This window comes from Metopolophium dirhodum, chromosome 4 (genome assembly GCF_019925205.1).
Source record: "Metopolophium dirhodum isolate CAU chromosome 4, ASM1992520v1, whole genome shotgun sequence".
NCBI lineage: Eukaryota > Metazoa > Arthropoda > Insecta > Hemiptera > Aphididae > Metopolophium > Metopolophium dirhodum.
Genome location: NC_083563.1, coordinates 5,468,661 through 5,486,761, shown reverse-complemented (window position 1 = coordinate 5,486,761; position 18,101 = coordinate 5,468,661). Strand labels below are relative to the sequence as shown.

Sequence of the window (18,101 nt, the reverse complement as noted above, 5' to 3'; positions counted from 1 at the left end):
AAAGATAACCAAATCGTGGAACGGTGATCTGATGACTTAAGAATACATATATTTTATTAACATTTTGTGATGTGGCGTCCCTGGGATGCACCCGTTCTGCACCATCAGCGATTAGTATAAACACTTGTTATAATACGAACGGTGCACGCACACTCAGGAGTAGGGGAGTGGGCTAAGAATAGTTATAGTTATTATAAACGATTGGATTTATGAAAGGAATCTAAAAAAAAAAATAATAAAGTGTAGTTTTGATGAATCTACAGCTTTGTGACTATAAACAACAAACAAACGAGCAAAGTCATTCTGAGGTATAACAGAACTCAGGAGTCGGTGATCAGTAGCAGCAGTTATTATCGAGACCGTGAAACGTATAGGTATAATAGGTAGTGGGTGCACACTATGTACAGTCGTCGGATGGGCGCTAATGAAAAGTACATGGCCGTCCGGAGGCCACCCGCATCCAATTAACGTTAACAATGACAACCGTAGTTGTTGTGTTCAGGAATTCCGAACAGTTTTCGGCACGCGTCTTATCTTCGCTTTTTCAGTAAAATTTATATCTGAATAGAACGCCGTTGCCGAGTAAAAAAAAAACTTGTGTATTCGTTTTATATTATCCATCTATTTTTATTTTAGATGCTGAATCTTATACTAAGAGAACTGCAGAGAGGTAATGCTGAAGAAGTTGACAAACGTAAAATAAAATGCTATAGTGGCAGCCAATCTCGTGGCACTGGCGTACCTATGTATAGATAGATATTATATTTGATTTAAAACCAAAGTGCTAACGATAAAACAAAATATTCATAAATCAAAAACAGTCAAACATATTTTCTGTAATAACTAATAACAGATTACAGATTTTTAATGTTAATAATTATTTTATAAAGGTATATATAGGTAATTGTTTGTAAAATGGAAAGCTTTATATATATAAGTATGTAACTAATAAGTATGGGTACATAAATTAAATATATTTAACTATTCTTTATTGGAAAGTTTTGATGCTATATCGAATGATTCCACCTTTAGACACCTAAAGATTTCACTATAAAGTTGCGTCTTAAAATTCAAAATATAGATATAATGAAGAAGCAGGACTTGTTGGTTTTACCATGTGATTTGTTATTTTATTGAAAAACCTCAAAAAGCTATATGCTGCAGTATACCTCTTTATATTGTAAATCAGACAGATTTTATGGTATATATATAGTCGTAGATAAGTATTTTTTTTTTTGATTTTCATTATATATTAAAACTTACACAAAGATTTGAAATATTAAAGGTTAGAATATTTCTTTAAATGTAATCAATTTTCAAATATAATGATACCACAATGGGCTGTATAATATACGCCATACTCGAGTACCTATATAGGTAATTACTGATTATTTCCGATTTTTACTATTTCAGCACAGCATGCAATTTTAACACGACAAAAATATAAACTACCTATGTAATATTAATTATTAGCTAGTGTACTGATTAACTATATAGGTATAATCGACGTAGCACGTATAATGTATATATATGTAACAAATTATAATGACAATACTATCAATATATGTGCATTTTACGTAGATATATAATATATACCTATACGTAAAACGCACGGCGTTAATATTTATGATAAAATAAAAAATATGTTCATAGAAATAAAAAATCGCAATTATAAATATAACGAGTCAACATAGATATACATATTAATAGTTGGTAAAAGATTTAGGTACCTTAGTACCTAATTCATAATAGACCTGTAGGGCTATATAGCTACTATAAGCGAGTACCTATATATGGTGAGGGGAAAAATCCATTTTCGGAAATCGTTAATTTTGGATTATCAAGTTATATTTTATACACACATAATATAGTATTAATGCATACCCAATATAAACCATATAGCGATCGATATACACTTATAATCATATACTCATATACAGACTATACAGTGGAGGTATATTGGTACCGCTATAATACGCGGCAGCCATAAAACTATAATCAATTATTTGAACTTTCAGTTAAAACCAAAAATAAAATAATAATATTGTATCATATAGGCATGGATATACAACTGACCCAGGTTCGACGAGCGGCTGATTTTGCTTGGCGAACGGCATGCACAAGTCAGCCGGTACAAACCACGATGGGCTGAACGCGGCGGCGGCCGACCCGGGGCCACCGCCGCCGGGCCCGCCGGCCGCGTGGTGATGGTGTCCCACGTTGGCCGCGGCCGGATGTCGCTGGAACGACGCGGACGCGTAGTCCATGGCCATCGCCTGGTACGGCAGCATGATGTGCGCGTGTGAAAAATCCAGCGTACGTGAGCGCGCGTCAATTGTTAGCTGCGGCAGCGCATCGCGTACGTAATTTATAAAAATATATTATTCGACGACGACAAACACCTGCGATTACGACGAGGACGGATTAACACACACAACGGCACTGTCAAACGATCTATACTACATATATAGGACGATATGTGCGTGCACGCGACACGTTTAATATAATATTAAAATGTATGTTACACCCTGTACACGCGTAAGGTACGAATACGCGGACGAAATCAAAGTCGGACGAATGAAAAACGTGTCGTTTTTCCACTAAAGATCTTCATGGCGAGCCGTTATTCTCACGATAATGTAATACGATAATAATATAATATTATTATTAGGTAGTAGCGAGGTACGTATATTCGACGAGGTGAACACGCGTAAAACGTACGATGCGTATTATAATATTATTATGTGCGTGTGCGCGCGTGTTGCATAATATTGTAGAGAGGTAGCAGTCACACGTCGTATCGGCGGTACCTATATTAGCGCGCGCGCGGCGTTCGAAAAAATCCAAGACGACACGTCCGGGACGGGCTGCTTGCGGTCCGCACTGAGACGACGTCGGTCGTTCGTGCCGGCGCGCGGAGGGTTCGACGCGGCGCGACACAACCGAGACGCTGCAGACGGCGGCGGAGCGCGCGCGCTCTTCGCCGGACACGCCCAGGCACGTACACCATTGGTCCTCCACACGCTCCACCCACGTACGCGCGCGCGAACGTCACGTCACCGCCGCCGCTTACCTGTTACTATTTTTGTTACACCGTACGACGCGCATATTATATTATGCTATACCGTTTTGCCGAACTATATTCATTAACGACGGAAACGGCCGTCACGTGCGTCTCCCCCTCGCCCCTAACGAATACCTATATGGCTATATATATGTACATCAATATATGGTGAGTGGGTGTGTTTTTGTGCGTGTGTGTGGGTGCGTGGCGCTCTTCCCCAAAGCTGCAGAATCTTGTGGGTTTTAGAACCTCAGCACGATCCATTTTCTCGCCCCGTTTCCGATGCTGATTTTCCTTATTATTATTATTGTAGACTGCTGTGCTTGTCATGTGTAGTATACTTACCTATACTGCGTGTAACGCGTCATTGCAGTGTACATAGGTATAGGTAAATTCGTTTTATCATTTTATCAATTTATATTGGTATTTTTAATTATTATCTTTCCGGCACAGTCGTTCACTTACACTTTATACAGTACCTACCTATATACGAATACCTTATAAGTATAAACTTTAAATAGTCATGGGCTAATAAATAGGCACCTTGTAGGTAGATTGTATATACCTCCGAGTTCCGAGTTATGAAATATATACTGACATATACTTATAATATGCGTTCACATAACCGAAGAATAATAAGCAGAATTATGACTATATATTATACTGTATATATACCGGTTGCCTGGGTTAGTATATGGCTATATGTAAATTATAAACTATATGTGGGTATAGACTATAGGTATATAGGTACAATATATAGGTAGGTACCACGTAGAAAGATTTTAATAGTTTAAGATTTAATTCTTTAAATAATATCATCATTGAAGCTTCTTCTGCAGAAATATATGGTTAACTGGTACAAATTTGAAAAAAAAGGCTTACATGTTACAACTTATAGGTATACTATAATAATTAATACATTTTGTACGGCTATAAATGTGAAAAAGGTCCTATGGATATATAACCTACATGCAGTTAATGTACCTATACTGAATATATATTACATACGAATCGTATTACAGGCAAAGTAATTATATACTGCTATTATATATGCTGTATAATTCATAATAACAATAATATGTACCATTTGACAATCACTGCATATATTCAAATCATATGCAGAAAGTTTTGTACCCATATATAATAGGATTAATTAGTATTAATTATATATTTATATATAAGTAGCTAGTAATAATCTTTATTTACAATTTATTATTTAAATATTTATAAATATATATTTAGGTATATACCATATTGTACCTGTATATAGGTTACAACCTACATTTTCAGATATATAATTAAGTGACGGTGTTGGTACTAAAAAAAATGATTATTATGATTAACGTCTTTAAAAAGTAGGGATAATTTTTAGATAGATAGGTATAGTATTAAATATTAAAAATGTAATCGTTTTTTTCAAACACGTAAGGTACCTATAGTACCTACCTATACGTAAAACATTCTTATAATATTTCTTATAATATGTTTTCACCGTAATTTGTCACAGTTCAGTGAATCATCTATTCATTTTTAAATAGAATAAACATTAATTTATATTTTATTCATTTCATAGACCACCAAGAAACGTGTAAAGGTCATCTACTAACCAGTAGAAAAAAAATCTATTACGCTACGTTAATTTTGTGGTAGATACAACACGACCCATTTAAGATAGACCAACCTGTCACAATAATTTTATTATTATCTATGATTTTAGTATTACGAATGTACAAAGCACATGCAAAATATTTCAATATAGTTTATAAATTAATGTCAAATCATGTTGAAGCCGAAAATTAAATATATAATTTATTATAAATATATGAGTATGATAGGTACCGGTAGGTATATTACAATAATTAAAAATATAATTATCTGTAGACCTATAGGCTATAATATATACACAATTACACAAAAGAACTAAAACTAAGTCATGGGGGTGAAAATAACTGTCAGTTAGCGAATATAGTATAGTCACTTATACCTTCAAATCACGTCCAATAATTTTCAATAGGCTAAACGTGTCACGAGAGCGCATTTTCGAAATTTGACTTCCACTCCGTGCACAGTGCACACACGATATAGCATAGAATATAACAAACTAATTTAATTTAGGTGCACATCATTGTATAATATCGTATTATGTCGGTGATGAATAAATGATTCGATCGACAAATCTTTCAAACTGGGTCAGACCGAGTAAAAAAAAACCCAAGTGTAACCACGTGCTACGGGTGCAAGAGATAATATTTTCAGACATACCTATAGATTTATACACCGTGGCAGAGATACCGTTCTCGTAAAATAGCGAGTGCCCTGTATATACATTTATGTGTACCTATAAAGTGGGGGGCGCGTGTATAAAGGGGGTCTCTACCCAAATCAATATTCAGGACGTTACTCGCTTGCGGACCTCCGCCACCGCCACTGACGTCGGTGTTTGGCAAATGGCCGGCTCGACATTCCGTCACAGTCCTATCTGTTCCTGCAGCACACTAAAATATAATGGAATATTTATATTATTTATGGGGCCTGATCGACGTGATCTACCGATGAACAATCGTTCGTCACGTGGAATTTATAATGAGGAGCTTGACATTAAAAAAAAAATGCGTTATTTATATTATATGAGTAAATTGTTATGATCATATTATATAGATATTTATACATACCACATGCGTATAATGTGCCAAAATTGATTTTAGTCTACCTATGGACTATGGTAGCTAGCAAGATTTGTATAATATTAGCAGGATAATATATATTATCCTGCTAATATATGCTATATGTTACCAAATCATAATATTAACCATAGTAATGAATAATTATTATACTAATTATTAGGTAGGTACCTATTAATATATGACTATAATTATATAAATAAATTAGTATAAACATTTATAATTATAAAAATATAAATGTTATAAGACAACGAAACTGAGTTAGCTCTACGGGTATAATAAAGGCCGATTTCTTATGCAATATAATACCATTGATTTTGATTATAAATACGCTACTATACTGGTAGCTATCTATGTATATTTAATAATAATACAATAATAACAGAGAATAACTGCTTTTGGAGCTTCGAGCATATGCGTGGTCCAAACTTTGAAAGGCAGTGTACCTATTTTATTTGTTAAAGGCATTAACTTAGAGACAATGTTATATTAAATATTGTTGACATAGACTGGAAATGGAATATAATGAATTCTTATAACTGGTCAAAATTTGACAAAGTACCCGTAAGAAAATTATTGAAAACTTGGAAAGTTAATGCAATAGTCTAAAAAAATAATAACAGTAAAATATTAATGGATGATATACTTTCATAGCAAGAATATCACCAATTTATTTACTACGCAGGACGTGAAATCCTTTAAATGCAGTGGGGGCATACATAATGTAACTTAAAAAGGCGGCGACGTAAAGGGACGATATTTACGACGACGAGAAAAAAGAATAAGCCTATATATACTCCTTAAGGCTGACAAATGATGCCATTATGACCAACCACATTTGCCTAAGCCTGGGTCCGTGATATTTTCTGTCTGAAGTATTTCTGCAAAATGTCCACGTCAGAATACTACTATAACCTGCATTTGTCTATAAGATTAGCGGCGATAGTGGTACCTACATTTCTTTACGGAAGACCTATCTCTAATAGAATCAACTGTATCTAAATCTGTCAGAACAGATTGTATTTATGAAATATGGAGATGTCAAATAAAACATAATCTGAGCATAATTATGTCCATCAACAATATTATGTAATATTATATGCATTATTCAATTATTGTACAATCTAATAAATCTATTCTCTGTAAAAGGGACATATATAAAGATATGTTAAATCATTATAAGTTATTATACTGATTAGTGATTACTGAAGTATAACACGTAGACACATTTTGGTTTTTACCGATTATTTTAAAAAATACTGAGATTTCCGATTTTGACTTCTTAAAAGTACTAACTTACTAACTTTTACTAGATCCTATTTTCTATCAAAAACCAAACTCAAATATGAAGTTCAATGCATTTTTTTACTATAGATATTCATCATGCATATATACAAACAAAAAATAAAACAACGTACACAGTACCTATACATTATAGTAAAATAAATAAATTCATTATCCCACTTAGTATCTAAAAGAAATATTATAGTATAGTAACTCTATAATGTTATGATATTATACTTAATAATACATCAATTGGTATTAATATTTATTAATATTGTGTTTTATAATTTGTTTTAAATGACTAGTTGAGTATTTAATGTTTTTCTTTTAAAAATGTTTCCATTGGTAATTTTTTAGTGATATGGGGTTAGAGCCAACACGTGGCTCTTAATTATTATGGTATCGAATATTTAAACATCTGTTAATATTTGCCAGTATCTCTTATGATAATAACGATTGATCGGCGATCGCTGTGTCAGGATTCATGAATTATTAAATATAAAATTAATGTTAACTATAAGATCTTCTATGTATGTGTTAACTGTTAAGTAGTACAGGATATCCACAAGTCTACAGTAAGTACTAAGCAGTAACAATATAAATATAACATATACTATATTATAGTAGGTACATACTCTTAGTTTAAAGAATTGCTGTATATTAGAAACCTTGGGGACTTATATAATATGACGCCATGCGTATAGTGGTTATATTATTGTTCCATTTGAGTTTAATCTGGTTTAGTGTAGTAAGTATTGTATTATATAGGTATACTCGTTTATTATTTATGTATAATGTGTATTTATATATATTATATTATCATTATATATACATATTTTATAATCTATATATAGATGAGCAGTATATGCGTATATATCGACACATGTATCATATGCATTGGAGGAGAAAAATTACTGTTACTCAGAGGCGTGAATAGGGGATGGATAAAAAAGAAGAAAAAACATTATTTTGGCATTTCATTCAGACATTGTTTCCGCATAAAAGGACTCCGGAGGGTTGATATGTGTCTGTTGGGTCAAAAGGGGTCAAAATCTTGATTTTCTTTGCATGGACCCTGAGACGTGACCACTGATTATATGGAGACCAAAAACTCTTCCCGGGGGTGAACTTACGTTTCACGAAAAACTTCGGTATATTATTTATTTCCAAATCAATAAATATTATCTAAATATAATTCAAAAGAACACTAAACAAATGTTACGAAGGAAATTCTAAGTTTGAATAATAAAGTTTATTTAAAAAAATTAATAATATAATATAATGTAATTATACATTTATACAAAAATAAAATAATATAATATGAGTAGGTATGTTAAAAAAAATACGCTTTTATAATAATATTTATCAAAAACGTGTTCCTCTGACCAACCATTCTCACCATACCAAAAACCCTACAGTACCATCATACAGCTAATGGCCTCGTTGCCGGGCTTAAGACCAATGAAAAAAAATTTTAAAAAATCAAAAATAATATGTATTTAGGTATACCATATACAATAACGTAATGTTGAAAATTTAAGTTTGTATATAGGTAGGTACAGATAATTTTTACAAAATATGTTTAATCTTAATATTTAATTGTTGTATTAATCAAAGTGTTTTCTATCATGATTCTAGAATAATATCGTTTTATTTTAAGGTTTGAAATGTTGGTATCGGGTGTTTAGGTGAAAAGAAAACTCAACTGCTGACCAGTAAATACGGTGCAATCAAGCGGCCGCAGACGCTTCATTAGCCCTCTCTCCCTTTCTGATCCAGTTACATCACCCCTGCAGTTCTAGCCTCATATTATTCCAAAACGAAGGGTGGCAATACCTAATATACACACGCTATCCCATATCAGTAGGTCTTATCTTCCTAACTTACCCCCTCCTAAATTGGATTTATGAAGAACAATCCCATCGGGCCCTAACAGGTGGAGGAACAAAGTTATTGTAACTATCTTAGTATGCTTGAAATTAATTATTGTATGACATAACATTATGCAATATGATAGGAAACAGTAGATATAAAAACTAAAATTACATTTTATAAATTTGATTATAAAACGTTTAAAAACCAATAGCTGGTACTTGTTTTATAAAATGTACGACTTATTTAGTCTAGGTAAGAAAATTAATCTCCTAAGTGGTTAAAAATAGTTATAATTGAAAAATAATTTAGTGATTGATTATATAATTTTATAACAAACAGTGGTACAAAAATAAATATAATATCATAGGTAACCAAACAAATATAATTCGGTATTATTTTGAAATATTGATACTTGATAATTGACAGTATATATTGATAGTTATAGACTTATTATTTACTATTGTAAATATTAAAACATATAATTGTAATTTACGTTTTTATGCAGATCATACTCTTTGTTATATACATTTAATATAATGCCTATAATAGACTATAATAAAGTAATGACAGTAACAAAATCTAAAAAAGAGAAAGTGAATATAAATTTTCTATGTTCATAATCATGTTAAGTTGTTACAATTACATCTACTTATAGCATTTGACACATACATCAAAATTCAAAGTGGCATTTAATGTAGTTAATAGAAAAAAAAACATTGATATGGTATTTAGGAAATACTTTTTTTTTACTTTGTTAGTGTAGTTTTTTCTTGTGACAACCAAATGGGTACTATAATCGATATTTAATTCATAAAAATGCAAAATGTGTCATACTTCTATCATATACTATCTACATTATAATAATATTATATACGTAAGTACCTATACTCGATATACTATATTCATACTACATATATGTACTAAATATTGAATCAATTCTATGTTTACTTCACCTGCAATAATAGAAATATGTTGTGTCGAAATAAATATTGGTCATTGTAAAATAAAGAGGTCACAGAAATTGATTAAAATAAATGTGAAAGCAAAAAATATTTTTAAATTGATTCATATAAAAATATTATTTATAGTTACCTATTTATATATAGGTTTATAGGCTTAAAGTCTTAAATATTTAAAATTATTGCATACAATGTTATCTATAGTCGTAATTTTTAAATGTATTATTTTTGTATTAATATCCATCGAATATCTCAATAAAATACCTTCATCATATTTCTTACATCATAAATTGCTTTATTGAATTAGGTTAGGTTTCTAATGGGTATATATTGGATTATATCTGATAGGTATTTAAAGTAATTTTGTGTCGGGTAATATTATAAAACTAATAGGTACAATATATTTGTTGACCATAACCTAGAACATGATGGATGCCCGTGAGGAAAAGTCGACATATTGTATACTCACAACTCACGGTGTTATATGTTTACCACCATCGTCCACGAAACAACGAACGAAATACTTAATTGGCTGCAAAATGGTATGACGATTAAATAAACCTATTACATACCTACTATATAATATAGAAACGTACATATTATGCCAATACCAAAAAAATTATGAAGACGTGTGTCTGCTATGCCTTAACAGCTAGTATATGTGTGTATTGCAATTTGTTTGGTTGACTAAATACTAGTTATATATAGTATATTTAATACAATATAGATTATAGGTACTATAAGAAGGTACGGTGCCGGGCTGAAAATAATATAATATTATAATATACCCATATAATAAATATAATAATAATATATAGCAGGTGAAGCGCGCATTCTTGAGTAGTTTTGCATAGGTAATACCAAATATAATATTACATTACGTATTACTATATAATGTTACCTATATTACAATTATAACATAATAGTACTACTATTGGTTATAGACACAATGTAATGAAATATGAACACACTGCATTGTATATATTTTCATCAATAATTATATTATACAATATGGCTGCACGTGCAGGTGTAAACGATTAATAGAAACAATACCAGCTAATGCACTAACTTCACTGAGTACTGACAAAATGTAGTATATACGTAGGTTGTACCTACGCCAATTTCGTGCTAGTACCTACTGAAGTTATATAATTACTATATTGATATATTGGACATGGGCGTTGCGCAAATTATTGTGGTTTTACGGTAACGATATAGGGTATTGCTGGTAAGAACGAAATAAGTTAGTACAGTGGTTTCTATAGGTATGACTTTATTTTAACGTACTTAATCAAGGTTTCAATATAAATATATATTCTTTTTTATTAGACATAGGTATAACAGGGCCATTTTTAAGCTTACTCACTCCCTATTTATGATCAAATTATATTTTATATGATATTATATAATACATACCTACCTACTATAAATCAGTGGACGGTGCATGACGCGAATATTTTACCAAGGGTTACTCGGATTTTACAAACGTATTTAGGCAAACATAAATATTCTACTTTGTAAATACAAAAAAAAAACACCAATAATAATGGTCATGCGTAGCGTACGAATATGAAAAAAAGAACTACTGAATAATATATAGGAATATAGGTGACATGATGTGCGTCTTACCTTGACGCGCCGCCTTCGGCTAGGAAAACAAGTGACGCGTATCGTCGGACCGGAAATGATGAGGCTCGCAAATATACGCACAAGACGCGTTCCACTGGAATTTCGTCGCCATTAAATAATACGCACTCGCGGACGACGACGTGAAAATAAACTGATCAAGAACCACGAAGAAAAAGGCTGACAATAAGTGGCAACGACCGCGTTGTTCTATAAGACAGATTAACCAACGTTGGAAAATCTATCGTGATTAGTCATTGTCCGGCGTCCCGGCTTACAAGTAGATATATGGGTACCGTATACGGTTTAAACAACCTGGACTGCGGTTACCGAATTTATACTGCGGTCGAGGTAATCGCTGTATATTAGGTTCATGTTATTCGCGAGCTGGTAGGTAATCGTGATATTTTCCGTTGATCAGTCCGTTTAATTCCAATTTACAAAAAGCGGTTATCACTTGCCTACCGTTCGATTCTGCGTGAAACGAGTCTAGTCTACGTTTTTTATTACTTAGCCTCATCACGTTGGGTCCGACAAAACGTGTCACCTGTTTCCAGATGATTAAGATCTGAGGGTGGTACGTCAAGGTAAGACACACAAACCTAATAAGTTAACTACCTATGTGGCTATGTATAACTTCTTAACATCATTCACAAGTTTCTTATATCATAGATTCAAGATTTTCAAGGAAGAAATTTGAGTTCAAGAGCGTTCAAGAAGTTACATACAAGCGATACGTATCAGACTCAGACTTCGTAACTATTCCTGTCGGTACGTAACTATTCTATAACGATACGTATTGAATTTTTCTTCTTGAAAATTTTCAATGTCGTACTATTATTTAGAATTTATTGCATTTACGCACAATATATAATGTGAATACATAAATACTACTATACAATAAACATGTACGAGTATATTTGTGTAATCTAAATAAAACTTTGATAAAATAGTCGCGTGAACATAATTTCCTTAAATGCCTTAAAAAAAGTCTAGACGACTCAAATACCTATTTAAAAATTCAGAATTTGAATAAATGCATATTATAAGGGGGGGGGGGGCTTGAGAACATATTTACTGGAAAGGTGATTTTTAGAGAGAGGCGATTATTATCATACAATTTTTTGTAACAAATATCATTTTACTCTTGTTTCTAAATCGATCATATGACGTAACGACGAACTGAAAAGCAATGTTTTTGGCTGTAATCATGTTATTTTTCTTTGTTAAATACTTAAATTTGTTATTCATATATGATTAGGCTCCTATGATTAAGCTCCGAAGCTACAGATGAATTGTCAACAATTGAGATTATTAAAGTGAGGTAGGTGGAGGGCAAAAAAATTAGAGATGGGGTGAGAAACCTCTGAATACGTCTCTGTGGTGTATATATAGTCCCACGAAACTAAACAAATTAGAACAACTACTGTAATATTTCATTACGTGTATAGTATAAATCCCGTGCGACCAATTAGTGTCGTAGTACTTCCTGGCAGGGCACAAAATGGTTCCATATTGCATATCGATAAGATCGTATCTGTCCAGGGCGTATTTTAACTTATGATGCAAGTTCAAGGATCGTCCGGGATCCCGGGGCTGGGATTTAATCGCCATTTAATTACGCGTATATCGGTCCCCGTGGGCCGCCACTAATTCATTTAGATACGCGCGCGTTTCTACAATCTCAACACGAACCGACAAAAAGGGTTTGTACTTGCCGGGACGAGGAGGAAAAGATAATAAAATGAAATAAAAAACAACAGTAATAATATTGTTATAATACACAAATTCTAAATAATAAAAATAAAACAATTATATAATTCTACCCAAACGGACATCACGCGCGTGCAGTGCAATCCTCCCTCGTGAAAAACCAAACGCGTGTATAGGTATATATACTTACCTATATATAAAATATATATATACATCTACACAACAGTCGGAGTTGTTCCGACTACATCTCGACCCGGGCCCGTGTCCGATTTTTCACGGCCATTGTGATTCGTTTCCAGAATATGGTGCTTGTGCCACTATTTTTTCGTTTATTGTAACTATACACAGTATTATATTATTATATTATTTTATATATATATATATATATGCCCGTACATTGACTATATTATACACGTAACGCGCGCGCGACGGCCCAAAATTATATTTATATATATATATATATAACATAATATGTATACAAATATAATAATATCACAGGCGCACGCTTTTCCATATCTATAATAAACCCGTGGACTGTTGTGTTGTACTACCTTTACCTATACGTATATATATATATACTATAGACTAGTCTTAATATAACACAACAATGGGTTGTACACGCGCATAATGGACATCGAAAAATTCGATACGTATATTATATATGTACCTGTATGAATCATATACCTATATTATTATTACTATCATTATTATTATTATATATGTGTAGATAGAACGAGAGGAAAAACTAGGAGAAGAAGAAGAAGAGGAAAAAAAGGTATTTGACCACAGGCCCGTGACACATTATGTGCATCACAGCTACAGTGGCGTGTGTGTGTGTGTGTGTGTGTGTGTGTGTGTGTGTGTGTGTGTCAGTGGCTGTTGCGGAGACGGTAGTCGCTGCGGAACACGCCGGTCGCGTTCATATATTATTATATACATCCGCGGAGAATGGAAACCAATAACACCGTCCGTGGTTGTCGATGGGCGCTGAAAAAACCAATTTTATCCGTACGTCACGTACGTATATACACATTATTATACTATGTGCCTTCGCGCGCGCTCACGGTGACAGCGGCATTCGTTACGGCTTTGTTTACATTGAACCGCCGGCCGGACGCCCACGGGCTGATGGGCCACCAAACCGAATTTGATAGACACCCGTCCGCTGCTGCTGCCCGGGGACACCCCGAGTTTGTTGTATTATACGGTGACTTTTCTGCCGGGCACCCGCGTCTGTTATTGTGTTTACCGCCAGTTTGAAAAAAAAAATAATAATAATGACAATAAACGTTTTTCTTACGCTGTTATTAAACTCCTTTTTCTTATTATTATTATTATTATTAAGGGGTTGTAGACGGATTTCTTATCGAAGACTGCGGCTTTTAATGCTCAAACAAAAATAGGTACCTATAATATATTCTACTTTACACACTTATACAGTTGCTCTGCAGCCGACCGTGGCCATGTCTATGTCCGCTTATGTCTCGATAAATATAGATTCCTGCAGTTTTCACAAGTGTGGACACCGTTTATTTAGCACATCGCAATGAAACAAATTTTTGCTCGTCTAGCACTATGTAAAGTTTGAGTTGAATAATATTAAACGTAATAGGCCTGTAAATACGACGCTTGGCTATTATAGTAGGTGGTAGGTACCTACACAAAAAGCCCGAGTCAATGAATCTCAACGAATATATAATTTAAAAAATAATATTTTGTTTGAAATATTCACTATAATAATCTACTTAGGTTTTACGTTTTAACACCTATGTTATACACTATAATTTTAAACAACACGATAAAAAATCAAAATGTTATGTTTTGAGTTAACAGATGTATAATATATTATACCTACAAAGATGTTTGTGTGTGTTTTGATATTCCCTCACAAAAATCCTATGACCGAACACTTTGGGGTTGAAATTTATACAGATGCACACGATATATACACAGTAGCAGTGTGTTATAAAAATACAGTTATATTAATGTAAAATATTCACGTTCGAATCGGTGGGGGATTCGGATTTCTGTGGTGCATTAAATTTTTACAACCGTGATAAATCCAGCCCCTGTATATATATATACACACAAGCACCTATATATACACATATTTATATAGACTTCGATGTGTTGGTGGCTCATAAAACGTCTTTGGATATTGTGCTTTCCAACCCCCCAGACTTTTTACCGTTCCTTAACATTAGCCCTGAAACCACGACAAACTCCTGAACGGTGGATAAAACGTTTCACCTCATAAAGTCGGTCCCCTTTTTTTCTTATACGTACAACATTAACAAAATAACAAGACCCTACGCACCTCTTCCTTGATGCAAATTGGTTTTAAATTCTAACCGGATTCTAATAAAACGAAGATTTATAATAATGTGTGCTTATATAAGTAAATTACAACTAGGCGAGTTTTATTATTTGTCGTACATACAACACTTTAAAATTTATCTATCGTAGCTTAAAATAAATAAATAAGTACAGCAAAGTATTATTTTTAACAATATATTATTATTTTTTTTTTATTTGCTAGGTAGGTCAATTATGAATTTAATATAAATATTCAAAATTAACAAATATTACAATAATAATTACCTATTAATTAAATAGAAGTTTGAATGTAAGCATTTACGAGAATATGTTCAAAAAATATACTTAGTTTCTATACAATAGTTATCTCAATGACCTTAGCGTGAACAATGCAACGTTTGGTCGATCTGTTTTTCCTTTGTCCGCTTGCTACGTGATGACTGATAAAGACTAAATATCTATCGTTTTTGTAAGAATGCCGTTATCTGCATATCACTTTTTAGGTAGATACCTATCTATAATCTGTTCCGCCACGATATATAAATTACAAAATCAAACTTCTGGTGTTTATTTTTTGATAATACCTATCTACAAAAATGTATTATTATAGAATGTTATTTTTTATGTTTAAGATTTTATAAAAAAAAATACAAACATAATAATGTAGTATAAAATAGAATATTTATGATTAAACATACGAAACATTACGAAACATTTCAAAACATTGTTTAATTTTGAATTCCTTACTAATATTTTATTATTGGGCACACTAAAATATTGTGGGTATATTTAATTACGAAGGCGGTGACATTTAAATCATCTCCTAACAGTCTGGGCGGTTCCATTTTCCTCCAAAAACGAGATACCGTTTTCCTCCACTGTCCAATTTTCTCCACAAAAAGAAAGTTGGTTTCCATTTTCCTCCACATTATTTTTGACTAAAATTATGTCTATTTTCCTCCAATATTTTAGCCAGTGTTGTAGTATTAGGTTCCGTATTATAAATATATAGAGTAAGGCTAGGATCACATTTTGCGCTTATATCAGTTGATGATTACATTCTGGCATCAGCTATCTAGCTATATATATATATATTATATTATTTTATTTGTATTAAACCTAATACCTGACAAAAAAGTTTTTTTTTGCTATCCATAAATTATTAATATAAACTATTTTATTATTTTATTTATTATTTATTGGAGGAAAATGGACAGTGAAGGAAAACGGTATCTCGTTTTTAGAGGAAAATGTTAAACAGTCTAACACCCGCATCAATAATTCTAATTTATAGAAAAATGGTTGTATCTAGATATTCAGGTACTATAAAATAATTTGTGATACTTACAAAAATTATTAGCTATTGTATATCGGAACAGTTTTGTCACTCGAATAGTAAATTTTTATTTTTGTAAATGACTAAAAGCTATTAATATAAAACTTATAGTTTCTTCATATTTTAAAATAATATTAAATATATAATACGAGATTAAATTACAATAATAAATAAACAGACTTCAGGAAACTAATTGTATGTTATGATAATATAACTTAACATTTCGCTCAACCACTTTGGTCTAAATGACCTCTAAAAGTTCATCCGACTAAATTTTGTCACCAATAACGATTAGTGTTTTATTAAGTTTATTATGTTTAATGGCAAAATTATATACATAAATAGCATAATTTTTTTTACAATTATGGAAGTACGTACAATTAAAATTCTCTAGAAAAATATAATTATAAATTCAGTTTAAACTTTTGTTTGGTATTCCTCTGTGTTGAATAGTTTAATCTGAACATCGTTAATGTCGAATCATGGAAGTATTAATATTTTATTAATACTATAATAATACTATTGTAATTTCATCTGTAAAATAAAGAAGATCGGTATAGGCAACTCAACCGACTAAAACGTTACATAGGTACACATAAGAATAACTGGTAAGGCGTTATCGTACAAATTGACAACAAAGAAAATGAGGGAGGGGGTCATCTAATAACATGCAGTTTCAATGAGAAACTTATGAAAAATATGTATCAAAATTAAGTCAGGCCACCCTATTCAGATTTCCATCTTAAACGAATCTCGTTATTGTTATTACTGTTATTATTAAAGGGGGAGAACTCAGAGCTGGCAACAATTCTCGGCAAACATTTCCTCAGGCTTGTTATATAAATATATATAATATAAATACATATTTTTTGTTTTTAAAATGAGGAGGGTATTTGTTTAGAAACATGGGAGGGGTAGAAGTGCTTGCAAAAAGTTATGGTTGGTAAATCGCTAAAAACTGCGGCACTTGACGACTTAACAACGGGCCATTTGCTCCTCTCTTTAGAACGATCTTTACAATCTGTGTACCGATTAACTCGACCCTCATCTTCTCAAGCACTTATTATTTTTTTTTTAAATCACCTCTAACGTAATATTCCATTAACACCCGTGAATCTAACACTAATGTTGACACTTCGAAGACCCATAAAACATTTCAAATATAAAAAAATGTTTATTTGTATAATATCTCTACAAAGTTAAATTCATTAAGATATAATAGGCGCCTACATGGCAATATAGTTTTA

The 18,101-nt window shown here is 32.2% G+C and overlaps 1 protein-coding gene across 3 annotated transcripts in view; it reads right to left on the bottom strand.

The window, feature by feature from the left end:
* LOC132942962 (protein trachealess) overlaps positions 1-18,101 on the bottom strand; it is a 136,477-nt gene that overhangs the window by 31,632 nt on the left and 86,744 nt on the right. The window contains exon 1 of one of the 3 annotated variants that reach the window (XM_061011687.1): positions 11,493-11,511. The exons of 1 other annotated variant lie outside the window; for it this stretch is intronic. Coding sequence is in view for 1 of the 2 variants with exons in the window: in XM_061011686.1 (XP_060867669.1) it covers positions 2,077-2,291 (215 nt within the window). In the remaining variant the exon portion in view is untranslated. Of the gene's footprint in view, positions 1-2,076; positions 2,952-11,492; positions 11,512-18,101 lie in introns of those variants that run through there. One more of the 3 variants, XM_061011686.1, reaches the window with a different exon arrangement.